Here is a 21,768-nt window from a genome sequence, read left to right on the forward strand (position 1 = left end):
CAACATGGGTCAGAAATGGCCCGCATTCATTTTCCAGGTTATTTCATGCTGACTGAGTTTTTTCTTTGCTCTATCTTTTGAAATCAATTTATTTTATGATTGAATATTCCAAATATTCTTTAAATATATTGTTTTTAATTACCACAAATCATTAATTTAATTTTTTCTTTCCTACTTTATGAACAAAAATACTTTTTATATTACTACACATGGGTCATCCAAGTGTGATTTAAAATTAAATGTCTTAAGACTATAATAATAATTTGTTTCAAGTAATTACTTTAGCAGTGAATGGGGCCAGTTATTTATTTATTAACTATGTCGTTAGGCTGCTGGGCCATAGAAGGTTCACGCTGCACGCTGCATGCTGCACACTACACGCTACACGCGTGTAAAGAAAAGTGGATAAACGTAGCATGACTTGCTCTGGGCCATAGAACGGCGTTCACGTTGCACGCTGCACACTTCACGCATGAAGCGTGAAATGAACATGCACACTTTTTTCTAGGCGTGAAGATGGAAATTCCAGTCAATGCATGCGGTCACCGCCGCGCCAGCCAATCAGAACGGGTCTAGGGAGATAACTCTATGCTTTCAGGGGAAAACTTCAGAAAAAATATAATTGAATGGTATAATTGAAAAATAGTTCTTCATCGGGATTGTCAAGCAGATTATAGAATGTTCGGTGAAATTCACCACGGGTTTCTCTCAGAAGGAAGTGTTCTCGGCTCCAAATTCTGTTCCTTTTTCTCTTCCTCTGTCTCAGTAAAAGCAGAATGAGGCAATCGTCGTCATCCGAAGAGTCCATATTGTTGGTTATTGTTGTATTACTCGGTCAAAGTAGAACAGACGCAACACGTGAACATCCAAGCATGAAGTTTAATGGCCCAGGGTCCGGTTCTTCACGTGAACATGTAGCGTGCAGCGTGCAGCATGCAACGTGCAGCATGAACCTTCTATGGCCCAGCAGCCTTAGCTAAGCCAACTACAATAAAATTAACTAAAGTAGAATATGTCAACAGCTCGGTAGCTAATAGTAATTACTGTAACTTTCTGACAAGTAATCTACTCACTCTCAAGGGAACCTAAACATCATCAATTTTTTTCTAAGGTAATGTTAGAACAATTGAAAAACATTCCTTCCATGTATTAGATGGGCAAAGGGCGCTGTGCTGAGCTGTGAAATGTCTGACACAAGCACAATTCACAGTTCCCACCAAACGCTGGAGTAAATGCATGTGGGTCGGTTCTGACCCATGTGTGTAAACTTGATGTAGAATTACAAAAGCTGTGCTTGTTCATAACTTAAGAAAGGAAAAATAAAAATGATGATTTGTGCTAAACAAAAACAAGATATTTACTGCATATTTGGAAAAGTAAATGACAAAATGAATTTATTTCAAAAGTATATGATAGAAACACTCAGCCATACATGAAATAACCTGGAAAATGAATGCAGGTCGTTTTTGACCCATGTTGTGCATTAGAAGGGTCGTGATACAAAAAGGGTTTTTATTCAAAAAGTAAGAAAGGAAAAAATAAAATAAGGATGTATGATGATCAAAAACAAGTTAATTGAGGAATACCTTGAATACTGAATGATGGAATTAATTTATTGCAAAGATATAGAAGATAAAAACTCAGCCGGGTCACTTTTGACCCATGTTTTGCATCAAAGGGTTAACCATTGTTTTGGGAAATTTGATTGAATAAATGACATTTTTTGTAAGGCAACCTCGTTTTTTCCATACTCTTACCAGTCTTAGCAGCTTGTAAAAACAATGTTATTTACTGCTTTATCTAAAGAAATACAATTAATATTATGCAGAATTTAGTTCAGCCTTTTGGTCTGGCCCTCCACAAAATTTTCTGTTTCTCATGTGGCCCCATGGAAAAAATAATTGCCCACCCCTGATCTACTCGATAAAGAAGTTGGAGGGTTGGACATGGGTTTGAAATGCCTGTTAATGAAAAGCAAACCAAAAAGTGGACTGTGTCCCAGAGTCATCAGCGCATGAATGGTGAAACACCCAGGTCTACTGAAGTGACCCAATCTAACAGATGGGCTTTACAGACTCAGATGAGGATCGTTGTATTTCTGGAAACATGCGAAGTAGAATCCCTCATTCTAAACCTGGGATCTTTCTGATTCTACTTCTGGAGATCTTTCTGATACATTTGGTCACTCTGACTTTTGATTCATGTGTTTTCTTCCTTATATGACTCTTTTTGGTTGTAGGGCAACAGAGCAGCCTTGTTTCAGCTTTTTCAGGTTTTATCACATGCTCCTCATGGACTGCGCTAGCAATACCTGGGAGCACCCATACACCAGTTTGATGGGGATTCGACCTGCACTCTTTTCTAGGTGTCTCACTGCCAAGAGTTACCAGAGTGAAGATCAGCTTTTCTCTAAGAGAGGTCACTGGCTGCAGATTGAGTTAATCATTCCAATACAAGCAGCTGTAGGTAAATTCCCATGTGTGCCATGTGCAAGGAGGGTTATAAGATCTCACCCAGATGACAGCAGTTTGGTGTTTTGGTCTCATGTGCCTCATCATAGCACTTCATGCAGCCACCAGTGATGGGCTGCGACCAACAATGACCAATACACATTCAGGACAGGCTGCTTGTAAGAATGTGGCATGAGCTCAGATGCAGTGCAGCAGAGCATCACCCACCTCCTTGCAGTACTGAAGCACAGAGTGTTTGGAACCTGCCAGCAGTCTCTGTGGCTGGTTCGGCATAATGCAGTTCACTCCAAGCTGACCTGAGTCACCTATGATGCCAGAATATCCATCTCCCCATCGATGGCTGATTCTCAGAAACAATTCTCTGCTGGTCTTTGCCACTTTGAAATTGCCTTCTATGGCAGTGGTAGATCCGCGCTCAAGACATTGAACTACCGATTGGAAGATCCCACTGCTGCCAGGCTGCCCAGGTCTGCTCAGTTCTATAAATCAGATAAATGTCCGTCACTCTGAATAAGTCTGCCAAATGCTCTGAATGTAAATAGCCAGTGCAAAGCCTCTGTCCTTCGAGGCGAACTCAGATTTGCTGCCAAAGATGCATTGCTATGACTCAGATCAACAATTTCCTTCCAGATGCTGCCAAAGATACTCAGTTGTGATCAGAAGTTTACATACAGGGACATGAATGTCATGGTAATATTGGGCTTTCACTGATTTCCTTTAATTATTCCTTTGGGTTAAATTCAATTTGGGTTTTTGGAAATCAACACAGGGTCAAAAGCATACATACAGGATCAAGAATACACACATACCCACTTATATTATTAATGCAGTGGTGCTGAAAGTTCCAAAATGGCTTTTAACTGGCCAAGACCATGGCCTCTTAACTTCCTGTTACGTGATCATAATTGTCTACAGCAGGTAGCATCTCTGTGCACAACATAAAAAGGGTTTGATTGACACTCACTGGATTGACCAACACACAGTACAATGGGAAAGTCCAAGGAGCTCAGTGCAGTTCTGAGAAAGAGGATCATAGATTTACACATTCAGGAATGTCTCTTGAAGACGTTTCTAAACATCTGCAGATTCCAAGATCATCAATTCAAACAGTTGTATATAAGTACAAGTTATTGGGAGGGGAAGCCACTTTACTGGAAGAAGAACCAAACTGTCACCCTCAGCTGAAAGAAAATTGGTTCAGATGGTCAGGAACAACCCAGTAACCACCAAGGCACAGGCCTGCCATGAACTGGAAGCTCCTGGAGCACTGTCTACAGTCAGATGAGTTTTACATCACCATGGACTGAAGGCTGCAATCCAAGGAAGAAGTTTTGCTATGACAATTGACACGTTCAAGCTCAAATAAAGTTTCTGGTGGACTACATGGACAATGGAAAAGCCTTCATCAGGAAATCTTTATGGGTAGATGAGATACCATAAACCTCTGGTCAAGGTGAAACTGGCTAAGGGACATTTAACAAAATATTGCAGGTGCTGTTCTTATATATTTGACCTTACATGTAGACAGTGTCTTACAAAAATATTCATTCAAATTGTTGTTTTATTGTGACAAACAATAATTAAGATGAAAAAAACCCCAGAAATCTACCTATGCACACTCCAGATTTCTGTTTTTTCCATCTTAATTATTATTTGTGTCACAATAAAACAATTTTCACCTTTAAAGTGGTCGGCGTGTTGTGTAAATCAAATGGTGCTAACCCTCCAAAAATCAATTTTAATTCCAGCTTGTAATGCAGCAATACAGGACAAACACCAAGGGGGATGAATACTTTTGCAAGATACTATAAATCCTTGGAGTGCCAGAAAGGTGTGTGAGAAGCCCATGAGTGTCGAGTACATTCATAATCCTGAGTCATGAAGGGTGGTGGAATGGTGTTGTCCTCGTCATTCCATGTCCATAACCTTGAGTTGTGAAACATGATTGATTGCTGTTGCTCTTGTAATTTTACTCTCACACTGCTGAGCCATGAAGCAGGGTTAATCGAGTCCCCAAGCTTCAGTCCTAGCTGATCTACTGCATCAAGAGATTTTCAGCAGCATCTTTCGTGAGTTTATTCTGTGGTTTGCACAGAAATGCAACCTATCACATTGGTCCACTCCAGAGTGAGTAGTAACTGTGATTCTTCTTTTGCACTGAATGGCTGAGTAGGGTTGCCCTATGAATAAGGCTTTTAGTGGTGAGTCGCAGAATTACAGAGCCCACTGTGCTGTTATATCTCTTCAGTGTCACGTTTCCAAGAGGGTCGATGTTGAAAGAGAGCTCCTAGTGGTGAATTGAGGGATTGCAATCCCTTGATTGTCAGCTTGGCACTCAAAAGGAAAGTAATGGTGATAAAGCAATGTGGGATGATGTCCAAACTTTTAACATGGAAACAGAAGCGACAATGGAGTGACACCTCATGGCTGTTGGCAGAATGTAATAAAGAGTGATTTCTCATCATATGAAGAGGATGATCCATCCATCCATTATCTGTAACCACTTATCCTGTGCAGGGTCACAGGCAAGCTGGAGCCTATCCCAGCTGACTATGGGCGAGAGGCGGGGTACACCCTGGACAAGTCACTAGATCATTACAGGGCTGACACAGATACAGAACCATTCACATCTACAGTCAATTTAGAGTCACCAGTTAACCTAACCTGCATGACTTTGGACTGTGGGGGAAACCAGAGCACCCGGAGGAAACCCACGTGGACACGGGGAGAACATGCAAACTCCACACAGAAAGGCCCTCGCTGGCCATGGGGCTCGAACCCAGACCTTCTTGCTGTGAGGCGACAGCACTAACCACTACACCACCATGCCGCCCCTATTATCATTATTATTAACTCATGATATTGACTTAGTTGCTGATTAGTTTGACTTAGAAACTTGTTTCAACAAGGATTTTCTAAATATGAATCAAGTAGAAAGAGTCATGTGACATGGTAAGTGTTGGGATCAGGAGATGTGCAGTGGCTGATAGGGATTGTAGTTCTGCCCTGTATTTGGTGCAACCATGGCACTAATACTAGACATGAGTAGTTATATCAAAATAAATAGTCATTAAGTCAAAACAATGAGATGAAATCTTAAAATAATGATGTAAGTCACAATAACGAGTAATAAACAAAACACACTGAATAGATTTTGTTCTAACCTTCAGCAGGGTACTGAGTGTTTGATGTAAAGAAGAAGGCCTGAGAGGCCATGCCCAGATTATTGGAGCCAACACAGTGCAGAGTGGGCGTATCCTTATGTGATTGACGGATGGAAAACAAAATAAATTTTCTTAAACTCGTATTGCCTCCAGACTCCACTTGGATGGGCGTGGCTTCTGAGTGTTGGCAGTTTGACTGGAGACATGCCACTCCAGTTTAGGAGGTGGATTTCCATGAACCTCACAGTAACACATGATCAAATCCTGAGTGGTGTTACAGCTGGAGGATGGAGAGACCTGAGGAGCATCTAAGAAAGACAGAGAGAGAGAGATCATAAGATTAGAACAAATTAGAAATGTCATAAGAAGCAAAAGTTCTAAACTAATAAATGGATGATGAGTTTGGTCTTTCAGTTGAGCAACACATCTCCACCATCCTCAGATTCAGTTCCCCTAAAGCACTGCGCAGTTCCAATCAGGAGCAAGTTGTGATTCAGAAAATTCTCAATTCTTATTTAAAAAAAAGCTCTGGCTTCCCTCCTCACCAGGGAGGCTCAACTGGCCTACTTCAGCCTCCCGCCAGCTGTGGCAGATGATTACATGCTCCTGAAAGAGCAGATCTTGGGGTGCTGCAGGTTCTATATTATATCAATCTGCTGAACCACTGTGTTGAGCCCCTTCCTCTGCTCTCAGCCCACACCCTTGTATCCCCAGGTCCTCCAGGGCATGCACTGGTCCACCTTGGAGAAAAGTGCTCCGGATGACAGTGCCAAGAGCTGGGAGAGCTGCTGGACCAGTACGCAGATGTGTTCATAGCAGAGCCAGGCTGGACCCACCTGATTCAGCATGACATCCAGACCGCCCTCCCCCCGGTGGTAAATCGCCAATGCTTCTATAGCATCCCAGAGACAGAAGATAACTTTATCAGTGTTATCCCTGTCTCAGAATCAGAATAACTTTATTAATCCCCAGAGGGAAATTCAAATTTGCTACAAAGCTCCTGAATCAGAGAAGTAAACTTGTCTAAAAATAGAAGATAAAATTGTCTGAAAAAAGAATAAAAATAAAATAAAAGGGAGCGCCCAGCCACCCTGCGAAGTCGAGTGTGAAGCGGCTGGGATGAGAATCCTGGACGGTGAGAAGCACAGTCACTCAGGAGGAGCTCGGAGTAGAGCTGCTGCTCCTCCACATCGAGAGGAATCAGCTGAGGTGCCTCGGGCATCTCTTTCGGATGCCTTCTGGATGCCTTCCTGGGGAGGTGTTCCAGGCATGTCCCCCTGAGAGGAGGCCCCAGGGAAGACCCAGGACACGCTGGAGGGACCATGTTTCTCAGCTGGCCTGGGAACGCCTCGGTGTTCTTCCCGAGGAGCTGGCCGAGGTGTCTGGGGAGAGGGAAGTTTGGGCTTCCATGCTCAGACTGCTGCCTCTGTGACCCGGCCCCGGATAAGCAGATGAAAATGAGATGAGAAAATAAAATAAATGTACATAAGTTCAATAACTTCAAATAAAACCAAAATGAAGTGATTCTATATTCAATGATTCCTATATACATATATTGCACCTGAGTTAAGGATACAGTATACATGGTAAGACAGTGTAGCACAGTTATACAGTGGCATTGTACAGCCTGACTGCAGCAGGTAGGAATGATTTCCTGGGTCTCTCAGTTGTGCAGTGTGGAAGAACCAGCCGTTTACTGAACGTGCTCCTGTGGCTAATCAGCTCCTCATGGAGAGGGTGGGAAGGACAGCCTAAGATTGTCTATTTTGGACAGTGTCCTCTTCTTCAACACCACTGTCAGAGAGTCCAGTTCCTCGCCTACAACATGGCCGGCCTTCCTGATGATCTTATTGAGTCTGTTAGCGTCCTTCACCCTCAAGCTGCTGCCCCAGCAGACGACAGTGTAGGATGGCATTGGCCACCACAGACTCATAGAACATCCGCAGCTTTGTTCAGCAGATGTTGAAGGACCTCAGCCGTCTCAGAAAATAGAGACGGCTCTGGCCCTTTTTTCTGTGTCCACATTTTTGAACCAGTCCAGTTTATTATCCAAGTACACCCCCAGGTACTTATATTCCTCCACCATGTCCACACTGACCCATTGGATGTTAACAGGGTTCACCGAAGCCCTGATTCTCTTCAGATCAATCACCAGTTCTTTCGTCTTCGTCACGCTGAGCTGTAGGTGGTTCTTCCTGTGCCACGTGACAAAGTTGTCCCAGTGGGGAGGGGGGGGAGGAGCTGTAAGCGTCTTTAACGTTAGCATACAGCAGGTCTATTGTTCTTCCCTCTCTGGTAGGACAGTTCACAAATTGGGTGAAAGTGGAAAGTGTTTTGTTCAAATTAACATGATTAAAGTCACGCGAGATAGCAATGAATGCACTCTGGTGTTGAGTGTGTAGCCGGGCTATTGCAGAGTGAATAGTGTCAAGTCAAGTTTATTTGTATCACGCTTTTAACAATAAACATTGTCGCAAAGCAGCTTTACAGAATTTGAACGACTTAAAACATGAGCTAATTTTATCCCTAATCTATCCCCAACGATGAAGCCTGTAGCGACGGTGGCAAGGAAAAACTCCCTCAGACGACATGAGGAAGAAACCTCGAGAGGAACCAGACTCAAAAGGGAACCCATCCTCATTTGGGCAGTGTTCACAGGCAGTGTTCAGGTTTGCAGAGGGGAGGGGGGGGGACATAAACAGCCACCATGATGACATTAGAAAACTCCCTGGGCAGATAATATGGATGAAGTCCGACAGCACACAGTTCAACATCCGGGCTGCAGATGCGCTCCTTCATGGTGATGTGAGCTGGGTTACACCACCGGTTGTTCACAAGAACGGCAAGCCCTCCCCCTTTGCGCTTACCGCTCCTGGTGCAGTCTCTGTCCGCACGCACCGTGTGGAAGCCCTTGATTGTAGCGTTGTTGTCAGGAACATCCCGGTGCAGCCATGTCTCCACTAAGCGCATTAAACTGCACTCCCGTTGCTCCGTCTGACTCTGGGCCAGTCCCATCAGCTCGTCCACTTTATTCCCAAGGGACCTCACGTTCCCCATGATGATAGAGGGGAGACACGGCTTATAAGATTTTTCAATAAGTTTCCGTTGTCTCAAAGCCACCCTCTTCCTCCGTAGCTTCTTATTTCCTCTGCATCCTCTGTGTGTTTTCCCCCAAATCACCGCAGGGATCTCCTCTGGTCTTGTCGCTAGAGCAGCCGGCTTCAGTTCGATCAGCTGATCCCTGGTCTAAACAATGCGGGCAGTGTGGAGTTGTTGCATCGCTGCACTGAAAAAAAGTTTTGCGACTGCGAGCAAAATCACCAAAACTCTTGCAACCCTCATGGTGGCTTGATTACAGTATTATGGTAACGGAGAAAACAAAGCAAAGATAAGACAAGTAGGAAAAATTGAGAAAAGGGATCAGGAGCGTTCGTCGCAGGCTGCACGTGAGCTGGTGCATGCGCACTAAAAATCACGGAGATTTGTAGTTTTTCCAGATAATAAAATTCATCCAACCTCAGTTCTATCTCAGGCGAGCATGAAAATAAATTCATCTCACACCAAAGCGTTTGTTCAGTCTTTGTCAATCTCATGTCAAACATGCCTTGAAAGCTTGTAAGTTTGCAAACCTCTCTCATATAGCTTGTAATAAATGACACCGCCTGATGGACTTTATGTGCAGTAAGAGTCGATATCATGTCGATTCCGCACAAACTCCTCATTCACACACAAACACGGTGTCTCAGCAAAACTAAAACTTTGTAATTCTTTTTGTTATGTTAGTGATCATCTCCGATGTCACAATAAATATAACTATGTAATATTCGTGTAAAATCCTCTGTTTTGTCAGTCGACATGGTTCTTTGGCTTCTGCGGTTCCGTATCCTTGAGTGTGAACACAAACTCACGTGTCCAGCTGTTCATGAGGGGCTCAAAGCCTGACGACGCATTTACTCAGTGGAGTAAAAGTGAATTACACTCCACAACTGTAGGTGGAGCCTGAGAGCAGAAAATACCAATTCATACATAATGGGGCTTTAAATATAGTAGCTTTGAATATGAGGATTTTAGAATTGTAATGACAATAGACTGAATATAAACCGACTGCTGACTGTAGGCTCATTTTAGTGATGTTTGTACATGATCTGAGGTAAGAACCAATGTGAAGACAGTGTGAATATTTGCATATGACCTGAATCTCTGGACACTGATTTTATGATACTCAAATAAACGCTCAGTTAATGGCTCCCCCTAAACTTTCTCATGTGTTCTCACGCATCGCTTGTTCCTGAAATGAAGGCTCTTTTTTATGCTAAACTCTAGAAGTATGAGAGGCAAGTACTCACACTGAACATCCAGGTACACAGATGAGTTGTGATCTCCGTGCTGGTTTTGAGCTCTACAGTAGTATAAACCCCTGTGTGTAGAATCAGTGGTGTTGATGGTGAGATGGTTCCCGGTTCCTATCTGCTCTCTGTTCTCTCTGTACCAGGTGTAGTTCAGCACTGCTGGGTTTCCATCACTGCTGCAATGCAGAGACACTGAACTGCCCAAAAGCACTGAAGCAGATGGAGACGCTGATACTGATGTGTTTCTAGGACCATCTAAAGGAGGAACAACAGGATTTAAGAGACTCCATCAATGATTAAAAGTGGAGTGAGTGTGAAGCGATTAATCAGCACTTACACAGAACATGTAGAGTGAGAGAGCTGTGTGCTGATTTGTTCTTGTTCTGGAGCTGGTAGGTGGCAGTGCAGGTGAAATCGAGTCCATGATGCAGGTGAGTAGCGCTGAAGGTCAGCTGAGAGGAGCTGAAGCTGGTGTTGTGGTTGTGCTCCTGTCTTCTCTCCTCAGGCAGGAAGTTCCAGCTAAAAGTGGGTGGCTTTAAGAGACATGGAGGAGCTGGAGCAGAGCAAACGAGACTCACTGAAGTTCCCTCCACCACCTCATTTTGGTCCTCCACCTCCCCCTGATCCTCCTTATACAGTGTTATTGAGGGATTGATTGGAGAGTCTGAGATAAACACACAGTATCACATTAGAGACGAGTTTTAAATGTGTTCCAGTGCATCATTAGTGTAATTACAGTTACACTGTACACACACACTGCTGCAGCTCTCACCTCCCACTCTTAGAGATACTGATGGAGAAGTGAAAGTGTATTTCAGTCCTCCTGGAGTTTCTATTCTAAAGTAATATTCTCCACTGTCCCTCTGTGTGATGTTGTAGAAGACGGTGGTGCAGTTCTTCTTGAGGAGGTCTCCGATTAGTTTCCCTTCAATCTTGTTCCCTTCAGTTACTTTCGAGCTAAAGACTTTATTATTGTTAGGATCGGTGCCATCTTTAAACCAGATTCCTGTAGGATCTCCCTGGAGTTCTGCATCATGGACTTCATTAATCTCAAAACTGCAGGGGATGAGAACACAGAGTCCTCTCACAGCTTCTACACTCTCTGGGAGCGTGACGGAGAAATCTCCACACAAAACAGCTGCAAACACACACACACACACACACACACACACACACACACACACACACACACCATTAATCTAAAGTGTGTAGAAATATTTCCTCCAAGCTGCAGTTGTGTTACAGAATCACACCAAACTGATTGAGTTCCTGCCTGAGTTTAACACACTTACATTATCAGCTCACACATTAAATATCAATTCTACACAAACCTTCAAACAGAACACAAAAGAGGATGAGTTTCTCTGCTGATTTCATCTCTCTGTTCAGGAAAGATCACCTGGAGAACACACACACACACACACACACACACACACACACACACACACACACACACGGATCAGTGTGTAAATGTGAAATCAGAGTAATGTGGATCAGTTGATAAAGTACAGATTGAGTCTGAAATGAATCATGTTTCGTCTCAATGTTCCCAAACGTTCCTGATGTAATTTATCATCAGATCTGAGTTTTGTTCAGGGCTCAGTTTCATTATTTATTCTTTTACTGACTCTCTTTTCAGTTTGCTGCTGTTTTTCTCCACTGAGCTTCAGACATGTGAAAATAGTTTTTCCTCTCAGCTCATTTATTCAGGGGGACTTTAATATTCATGAGACGCAGAGAGATGAAGATTAGAGAAGTGAAAGTCAGAGGAACCCTCAGAGAAACAGGACGTCTGAGAACCTCTCTGTATTTAGAGATGATGTTTATTCCTCTCAGCTCTTCAGGGTTTTAGAGATGGTCTGAACACACTTCATGTTTGTGCATTGTGAAAGCAAAGTGTCTCAGAGTCTTCACATCGTGCTTCATGGAGAAAGAGTTTGTGGGTTTCTGTAGATACAACAAAGCTCCAGTTTTCTGTCACTTCACAGAAATGAAATGAACTTCCTGTGGGGTCATGTGATCTCACAACAAAGTCAGCAGTGTTCAGTCGCATCGTGGCAGAAAACGCAACGTGTCAGTGACAGGAACGATACGGACTGTACATTACTGTTCTACAGTGTTGGACACTCCAGAGGAACGTAGCTAAAGCAAGCACAAAAACCTGATAGATGTTATTTGATGATGTCACAGACTAATTTGCATATTAATTTAACCCTCCTGATGGCTTCGTTTTCTGTATAGAGGATGTGCAGTCACGTGACCCGCACGTGTGTACTCCGCCCACTTCGCCATATTGGACGGCATCAGGATAGTTTACCTTGCGTGAGCGTAATGGATCCAGGCAGTAATCTCCAAGAAAATTCGGAAAATACCCCATCTACATCGCGCGATTACTTGTCTAAGTTTGTTCAGCATCTTGAAGGTGACGTGAGGCAGCGTTACGTGGAAAAGTGTTCCAGGTTGGGGATTGCAGATCCGTACAACTTGCCGCAATCCTTGTTCAGGGAAATTCGGAGCTGCGGTGCCAGCGATTTGCCCGATCTGGCCTACCACATTTACAATTTTCTCATTAATCGTGAATCGTGTTACACTGGCAAAGCCCTCAAAGCTTACAAGAGCCTGGAAGCTTATAAATATTTTGTTGCGGGATGGATATCTCAACTATACCTCTGGAAGGTTCCGAAGAAGGAAGTCTACTTGATAACCTCACGGGTAAGTGGCATTAAGACGTTTATCATAAAGAGACTATGCAGGACATTTTATCATAAGAATGTTCGAAATTTAAACTCAGTTCCAGATAATGACAGGGTTGTAAATATGTATGTTTTTGTCTGAAAAACAGTAAATCAGAAATGCTGTGCACGTTTGCACGGAAGCTGCGCAAATGTGCGCAGCTTTCTGAATTACTGTTTTCTTCTCATACTAATACTTCCTATGTTTCATGGACTGTAACGGCATTTGTTCATTTAGTAATTTTAATACAGAATTTACTCTGATGAAATTATTCAGACACTCCAATGCCCCCCCCCCCCAAAAAAATCGGATCTGCGTGCGTGATTCAGCCGTGAAAAAGGCGCATCCGCACACCCATTTTGCGCGTCTCGCCGCGTCTGTGGGGAATCTATAGAATGACACGCCCTCCTTTTGGCCCTGTCTATTGGTACAACCAAATGCTGAACAAGATATAACCATTCTCGAAAGATCTACTCCCACACACTTGATAATTAGAACAGGTTCGTCTAAGTTCTATGCGCGACCTTGCCATCCAAAATGGCGGATAAACAAATATCACGTGACCTCGTGACGTCACGTGCACGCTCTCTATACACCCCTTGTCCTCCGGGTCAGAAATGACCTGTCCTCACTAAAGATCTGAAATAAACCAATTTAATTTCATTTTAAGTGCCAAATCTATTTTGCAGGAAGAAACAACTTGTCATTCATCAGAAACTGTGTGAATATCAGAGTTTTCCCTTTTTACAGTGCAGAAACATTGCATTCATTCAGTGGACAGCACTCGTTTTTATTACAACACAGCTGTAATATATGTTTTCTTTACTAAAGCAGATTTTTATTATTATTATTTTTATTTCTTAAGGTACTGCAAAGGTTGTAAACAATTTTTTTATCAACATATAGTACTTATAGTACTTATATAACCAAAGAAGCCGAAGAAAGTATCACAAATGCGCAGAAAGTAGTTCATGGTTAGCGCTGTCGCCTCACAGCAAGAAGGTCCGGGTTCGAGCCCCGTGGCCGGCGAGGGCCTTTCTGTGCGTAGTTTGCATGTTCTCCCCGTGTCCGCGTGGGTTTCCTCCGGGTGCTCCGGTTTCCCCCACAGTCCAAAGACATGCAGGTTAGGTTAACTGGTGACTCTAAATTGAGCGTAGGTGTGAATGTGAGTGTGAATGGTTGTCTGTGTCTATGTGTCAGCCCTGTGATGACCTGGCGACTTGTCCAGGGTGAACCCCGCCTTTCGCCCGTAGTCAGCTGGGATAGGCTCCAGCTCGCCTGCGACCCTGTAGAACAGGATAAAGCAGCTACAGATAATGAGATGAGATGAGAAATATAATTGATGGTCTACGAGAAGTAAAATTTTCTGAAGACACTTAGAAGAGAAAAGAGTTTTGTGTGTCCCCAGTCTGTGAGTTCCCCAGTCTGTGAGTTCCCCAGTCTGTGAGTTCTCCAGCTCTCAGCTGAGCAGCTTCACTCAACACGCATGGATTTATTGCGGTTGGGGATTTCTTTGAATCCTTTCCTTCACATATTCCAGCTTGTTAGGAAGTTTGGGTCAGAGTGCAGGGTCAGCCATGATACAGCGCCGCCTGGAGCAGAGAGGGTTAAGAGCCTCACTCAAGGGCCCGACAGTGGCCCCTGAGCCACTGCACACAGTAAAAGCCATTTGCAGACATACAAATCATATAGATATTTAGTCAGCGCCTAAAAGTGGAGCTCCTGATGACTTCAGACTAATCCCCATGCACCTGTTCCTGATCAGAGCTCACTCACAGCACAGACATTTATATAAGGACTCTCAGTAACACACAGACTTTGTGAAAGCCTTGTACTGTGTGTCACTTTTCTGGTTTTGACCCTGTTTGTGTTTTTGGACTGGGAGTATTGTATTCCCTCTGATATCCTGTCTGTGTCTCACTCCACCACTGCCTGCTTTTCCACTCGGCCTTTGTCTCCGCTTTGGATCTGTTTGCGAGCATGTTTTCAGTAAAACTCTTCCTGCGATTACATCTGTCTCTCGCCTTTATATGACACAAACTGTCACCTGTCCAACAAGCGAGTGGACGAATAAAACTGTTTTAACTCGTTTTATATGAAACTGTCATTAATATTTTCTGTAAATATGTGAGTAAATAATCCCAAGTTATTTTTTAAAAATCAAATTAACAGTAAGCCCTGGATAAAAACCCATCTATCTGATGGAAATAAAGATACAGATTTCGTTTTCCGGTGGTCGAGTGTTTATGAGATACGTTGCCTTGAACTTCCGTTCGGGTTCCCTGTGGTGCGACACGTTCGTATGGATGGAGATCGTATGGTCAAAGCCCATCAAAAATCAGGTCGATGCTTTACCATATTCTCTGAAGTACGGAGCTCCGCTTCACGAACAAAACTCAAACTGAACTGAATTGAAATGGAACATTTAAATCCCCTCATCACTATCAGCTCAGTAAATAGTGTATTTGAGTCGACTGTTCTCAAACAGAAATGTCGTTGCGTTTTTCAGCATGTTAACCACACACACACACACACACACACACACACACACACACACACACTTCTGCTCACACTCACCATGCCTGAGCCTCTCACACACACACACACACACACACACACACACACACACACACACACACACACACTTCTGCTCACACTCACCATGCCTGAGCCTCTCACACACACACACACACACACACACACACACACACACACACACACACACACGTCTGCTCACACTCCCCATGCCTGAGCCTCACACACAGGAAGTGTATATGATTGCAGTCCACTCTGAAGTGTGTCTGAGCTGTGTGTGAGTTACACAATCTCCATGTGCTGGATGTTAATAGTGTTATAAACTACATGGTAAAAATCACTCAACACTGCAGTGACATTAAAGCTGCGTCCATGATTAGAATCTCTTTGGGTCATTTCTCTTGTTTCCAACAGATGAATAAAAGCTACAAAAGCCGACGGATTATAAACACACTGTATTCAGGGAGTAACACAACGCCATGGTCTTTTCTTCACAGCTGCCTGCAAAATCCTCTCATTTTCTACAGCATCAACATTGACCTGGACGCTTTTACATCTTAAAGTTGGTCCTGTAAAAATCTCCCTGATGACATTGTTAGTTGTCGCGCTGCTATATCGAGCTGCATGGCACAAGGCCCCTGTTCCTGCCTCAAAGATGAGCTACACAACTTTAGTTCAATGTGGAGCACATGTCACTTCACCACCAGTGGCGGCTGGTAGTCTTTCAAACAGGGGAGGCTGGTCGATTACGATATTTCCAGATTTTAAAAGAAAAAACACATCAATTTTGCCCATACTCTTGCCTCTGATCTGGCTGATTGTTGGCAGGGTCACAAACTGTGAAATAACAGGTTCTTTTGGCCCATTAGCCTACTGTCCAATATACATGATGGTGGTGTTGGTGGGGAGGGGTATATTTTAACATTTTATATTTTAAAATTGTGGCATGTTGTTTAAAAATTGATCATTATTGAAAGCAGCTCTTTGTCAGGAACCTCAGCAGTAACAGCAGAGTGTTCTGGAATAGGCACAAGCACTGACCTTGGGGAGACAAACATAGAGCTGGGGGCCACACATTTCATTCAATGACACTTTCCCTATATTTTACTTATTTTGACTGAGAAATGTTTTATTGACAATTTTGATAACCCTTCACTTTTAATCCAGGTCTGTAGTGTGAAATGTTCTCGGCTGTGTTTTTGTTTAAAAATGTTTTCCGAATTGTAGCTGTGTTTAATTCATATCCAGAAAAATATATATTCCAATATAATATACTCAGCATAAACATTTTAAATAGATTCTATATTTGTGGTCCATCCATGACATATTACTAAAGTAGCCTATTTACTGTTGTTGATGTGGGTCACTTGCTGTTAGCCAATTCACTTTCTCGTACCAGGAGAGCTGAAAGGAACGAGTATTATTCCCGACCTTTTTCACCAAGTCAGTTTGAGGCGTTGGTCTACCCTGCTCTTTAATTTTAATTTTTTCCTCGAAAGGAAGACTGGCAAATGGCTTCGCCAAAATTAAATCAGCAACGCTTGGCATCCGTGCGCAGCTTTCTTGCTAGCTGACTAGCCCCCTCAAGTTCAAGTTCAGTCACTCAAATAAACGAAATTTCTGGAACTAAGATAGCAAACTTGACAACACTATATTTACACTTTATTTACAATGAAAATATATACAAACTAAAAAAGCTGGTAGAAACCGTATGTAATGAATGAAATCGAAATGTAAGCTGATCTCTTACAATACACCACAGCACTTGCGAATCCGCATGGGACTGAACTGAAATTCACCGCTGCCTGTCTATATTTGAAACGAGCTGTCAATCAAAGAAAATATCCGGCCGCTTTCACCAATCACCAGTCTCCTCGCGGAAAGCTTTGCCATGTCCCTCCCACTGTGAGGCTGGGAGTCCGTGGGCGGGTGTTTTCGCAGTATTTGTCCAATAACCGTCTTGCATTTTGAGATTGAAAAGCGCAGAGCTCCCAAATGCCATTGAAGTGCACTGAGGCTGGGCTGCATCGCGCTGTCACGAGGGGGAAAAACTCACGCACACATTAGGCGAACTGGGGAAAGTTATAAGGGAATGATTTCGCACTGTAGTGGGTTGAGCACATATATTTCTATGATTCTGGATCTGAAATAGCAATGTTATAAGGTCGGCTATAACATAAGCCTAGCGCAATTCATCCTACACCATGTTCGTCATTTTTAGAGAAGGCTGAGCCTCCCTCGCTGTCTTAGAGCAATCGCCCGTGTTCACCACAGAAGTCAGGGTGTTCATATTAAAATGCTGGACTTCCTGTCTGTTACACTCCAACAGCACAATGTTCATTGCAGCTTCTCGTGTTCCGTTCAGATAAATCTGCATGGCCTGGTTGTGCAGTGTCATTAGCACACACTCGTCTGTTAGCAAATATGTTGAGCAACGAAGTCTCCGTCCAAACTCAGACTCAGCAACAGGAATGAAATATGCTTGCAAAATACAAATATAAATAAATAAAAAGCTAAAAAATAAACAGCGGCTGTAGCGCAAGTGAAGCATTTGATGAAGAATTTAAAAACATGTTCATATTTAATATCTACTGCAGAAAAAAGTCAATCTGAAGTTAAAAAGTTTGGATGCTGTTGCTGCAGCTGATAAATTGATGTTGATAAAATGACACAGTTTTATTTTCCTTCAGTAAAATAATGCAATATTTTCCAGCTGAATCTCATCAACTCAACTGTTCCTGTTCCAGATAGAGTGGTTCTTACCCGAGTGTGTTCGCGTCTCCAGTTCTCGAGCTGAAGTGATGAGCATCACATTTACAGTAACAGTTTCACTGCCTCTCACTCTCACCAGCCTGAGTGTCGCACACTAACAAACAGGAAGTTTGTGTTTGTGTCTTGTTTAAAAAGTTCTGAGGAATCACACGATTAAACTCACACACCAGATTAAATTTGTCGAAGCGTGAACACAGTGCTAGTGCTGATGCGTTTGTGTGTGTCGCTGGGGGACGGTTTTTATATTCAGTCACTAAACACCATGTTCATGTGAAATGGACAAATGTGACGGATCAAACACTTTCAGAGGTGAAAGGTGATTTTTGAGCATCTGACAGAAAGGATACAGATATCAGTCCGTATAGTGTAGCACAGTAATACAGTCAACTGGAATACAGTACCAATTACTGTAATGGGCTAATATATAAACTGTAAATCACTTGCACATATTCATAGCGCAGTTGTTTCACTCTCTGAGTTTCTCTCAAATGGCACTCTGTACAGCTGTTTCATCCGGATTTGATGGCGCTTCAGTCGACGGCCCAGGGTGGATAAACTTACCCTGTCGATGCTGTTGAATGTTGTGTTGTCATTAATGATGTGGCGGAGCAGTTGTCTCAAAAGTATATTGTTGTTTGCAATGACCATGTTGATAATCTGTTGTTCCTGTTCTTGTGTGAACAAGCGATTTCTTCCTCCTGCAGGGGGTCGCCTTGCAATTCTACAAACACAGTGTGAAAAAGTTTATGGTCGAACATGTCCTTATGAAATAGTGTAAAATCACATGTTACAGTAAATCATATGAGGTTCGGATTTCTTACCCGTTCTCATTTCGAAAAGTCCTGATGATACTTGCTGCAGTGGAGCAGCTCAAATCAGGTCGGACCCTCTGACCAGCCTCCTGCAGACTCAACCCATGGTTGATAACACGGTCACTTAGAGTTGCCCGGATCACGTTTGTGATGGAGCTGTTTGTACAGACCCTCTGCTTTTATTTCATTTAGGTGATACAGGAAGAGTCGAGCCACCAGAGGACTACGATGATGCCGTCACTGCTGGACCGATCCCTGATAACGTGGAGGGTGTGGTTCTGTTTGGGGATTTGTTTTAGAAAGCAGTAGAAATTAAACACACACACTGCACATCAGTTTGTTTCTTGCTTTGTGTGTCGTGACATTTTTGACATGTATACGATGTCATTTTGCATTGCGTCATCAAATACACAGTGTACAAACTGCCACTTCAGTAAACTTTAACTCTCTTTAAATATCTGTGTTTCACTCAGATATTTAAATATTATTCACGATTCACTATTATTCACTCTTTTACAAATGTCTTAGTAACTATAAGCCACTTGGCAAAAGAGCACAAATCTTTGGATTCCTTAAAACAATGTGTGTTTTTACATTTTTAAAGACACATTTACCTTTATGTTCAATGCTGTGCTTTTAACTGTAAAACATCTCATTGAGACGGATTCGAGAATTCCTTTATGAAATATTCAGACCATGACGTGCTCATTAGATCGCTTGCTATATTGCGTTTTTGCTGTCATTTTTATTCGGTAGCTGGCGATGTTACAAGCCAGATATAGTCTATGCAAGTATCATAAATATATATACAGGTTTCATTACGCATTCTCAGATTTTCATTTTAAATTCTCAGGTTTGTTTCCTTATTCTCAGGATTGTGTTTTATATTCTCAGTTTTCATTGAATATTCTCAGATGTTTGTTTTATAATCTCAGCTTTAATTCAATATTCTCACTTTTTAAATGAGTGATGGCCAGTTCATTTTAATATTACATCTTCATCAACAATATACAAGTTAATGTGACTTTTTATCTTTCCACAATGAGAACAAGTCAATATTTTACATTCTGCAGAGTTTTATTGGCTCTTTTTCATATTGTGTAACAATCATCTATTTTTATCCATTCAATGAAATAAAAGTGCTTTGATTATTTTGAGTATAATGTGATGATGTGTGTTGGAGTTGAGTGAGCGGCTCTTGTAGTGATGAATCTGTGGTCGATGCCCTTATAGAACATCTCAGGCAGTAAAAAATAAATCAGTATTTATCGACTGATCAGAAGGTTGTGAGTTCAAATCCCAGCACCACCTTGAGCTCGACCCTTAACCCTCGGCATCTCCAGTGGATCATAAAAGCTTCAGCTAAATGAATAAATGTAAACACACACACACACACACGTTAGTCTTCCTGTCCTTCTGAGGACCTTCCACTGACATCATTATTAATGCACTTAATTAATGCTGTGACTGCAGCTGAACCGAACCCCAACCTCAACCTCAGGAATGAAAAGGACACGTTTTACCTCTTTGATTTATTTATTGTTCAAACAACAACAACAACAACAACAACACTTTCCTTATGGGGACCATCGAGTTCTGATTCGACAGAAGTTGATGAAGTGCTGCTGTGGTTTGATTTGGACTGAAACCCGGCTGAAGCCCGTGATCCACGATTTTATTTTTATTATGATCTTTTGTTTTCTATAATATTTAGGTTTTGCCAATAATAATAATAATAATAATCATAATAATAATAATAATCCAGCAGCATCCTAACAGCGCCCTCAGCAGGTCAGTTCAGAGAAAAACACATTTCACTCAACAGTAATCTCAGGTTGGAAGCGCTTTACTGCCATCTAGTGGAGGGAAAAATTGTCCTGTTATTAATAATAACACTAATAATTTATTTTTAGTTATTAATGTGTATGAATCTGAAACATGTATCGAGTCTCTGTGTGTGCTGTAAAAATATCTAATAATTTATTTCAAAGCATTTCAGAGTCTCAATTCTCTAACAATAAAAATCATGATGTGAGCAAATAATAAATTAACAATAAAAGCAAATGTAAATTAGTGTTTACACGTATTAAATATTATGAAAACAATTTTACTGAAATGAGCATTAGTATTCAAATCGTATGTAATAATAATAATAATAATAATAATAATGTTGTAAAACTGTGATGACCTGGCGACTTGTCCAGGGTGTACCCCGCCTTTCGCCCGTAGTCAGCTGGGATAGGCTCCAGCTTGCCTGCGACCCTGTAGAACAGGATAAAGCGGCTAGAGATAATGAGATGAGATGTAAAAGTAATGTCTCTAGTCCAGTCTTGAAGGTTCCATCTGAATCAGCTTTATGAAGGAACTACAGTAGCTTATTCCACAGTCTTGGTCCAGCTGATGAAAATGCTCTATCACCGTAACTTTTGGTGTTGGTCCTTGGAGCAGCCAGGAGCTTCTTCCCATTCGACCTCAGTCTGTGAGGTGTGGAATCTACGCACAACAGTTCCTCTCAGTAATCTGTGGTTGGTAGAAGAGAGCAACTGGACTTGCTTGAAGATTCTTGAAAACGTTTCACCTCTCATCCGAAAGGTTTCCTCAGTTCTGTCTGACTAATAGGGAGTATCAGGTATTTATCCTCTCATGGATCATCATAGAATCTGAATCAGAATTCTGATGGCTGCATTGTCTTGACCTACAATGACCTAAACCTTTCGGATGAGAGGTGAAACGTTTTCAAGAATCTTCAAGCAGGTCCAGTTGCTCTCTTCTACCAACCACAGATTACTATGTACCTGGATGACTGAGAATCTTCACAGACAAGTTCCTCTCAGTATGTCAGAGTGAGTCCATGTAATGATTTGTAGACCAGCATCAATAACTTAATTCGATTCAATTCAAAACACTTTATTTGTCCCGTAGGCACACAGAG

At 42.3% G+C, this 21,768-nt stretch overlaps 1 protein-coding gene across 1 annotated transcript in view; it reads left to right on the top strand.

Annotated features, from left to right (window-relative positions):
• Nucleotides 1–21,768, top strand: part of LOC132869636 (uncharacterized) — a 343,638-nt gene that overhangs the window by 136,170 nt on the left and 185,700 nt on the right. The window contains 1 exon segment of the mRNA XM_060902929.1: nucleotides 517–528. Within this exon segment, the coding sequence (XP_060758912.1) occupies nucleotides 517–528 (12 nt within the window).

The sequence above is a fragment of the Neoarius graeffei genome, chromosome 21 (assembly GCF_027579695.1).
Source record: "Neoarius graeffei isolate fNeoGra1 chromosome 21, fNeoGra1.pri, whole genome shotgun sequence".
NCBI lineage: Eukaryota > Metazoa > Chordata > Actinopteri > Siluriformes > Ariidae > Neoarius > Neoarius graeffei.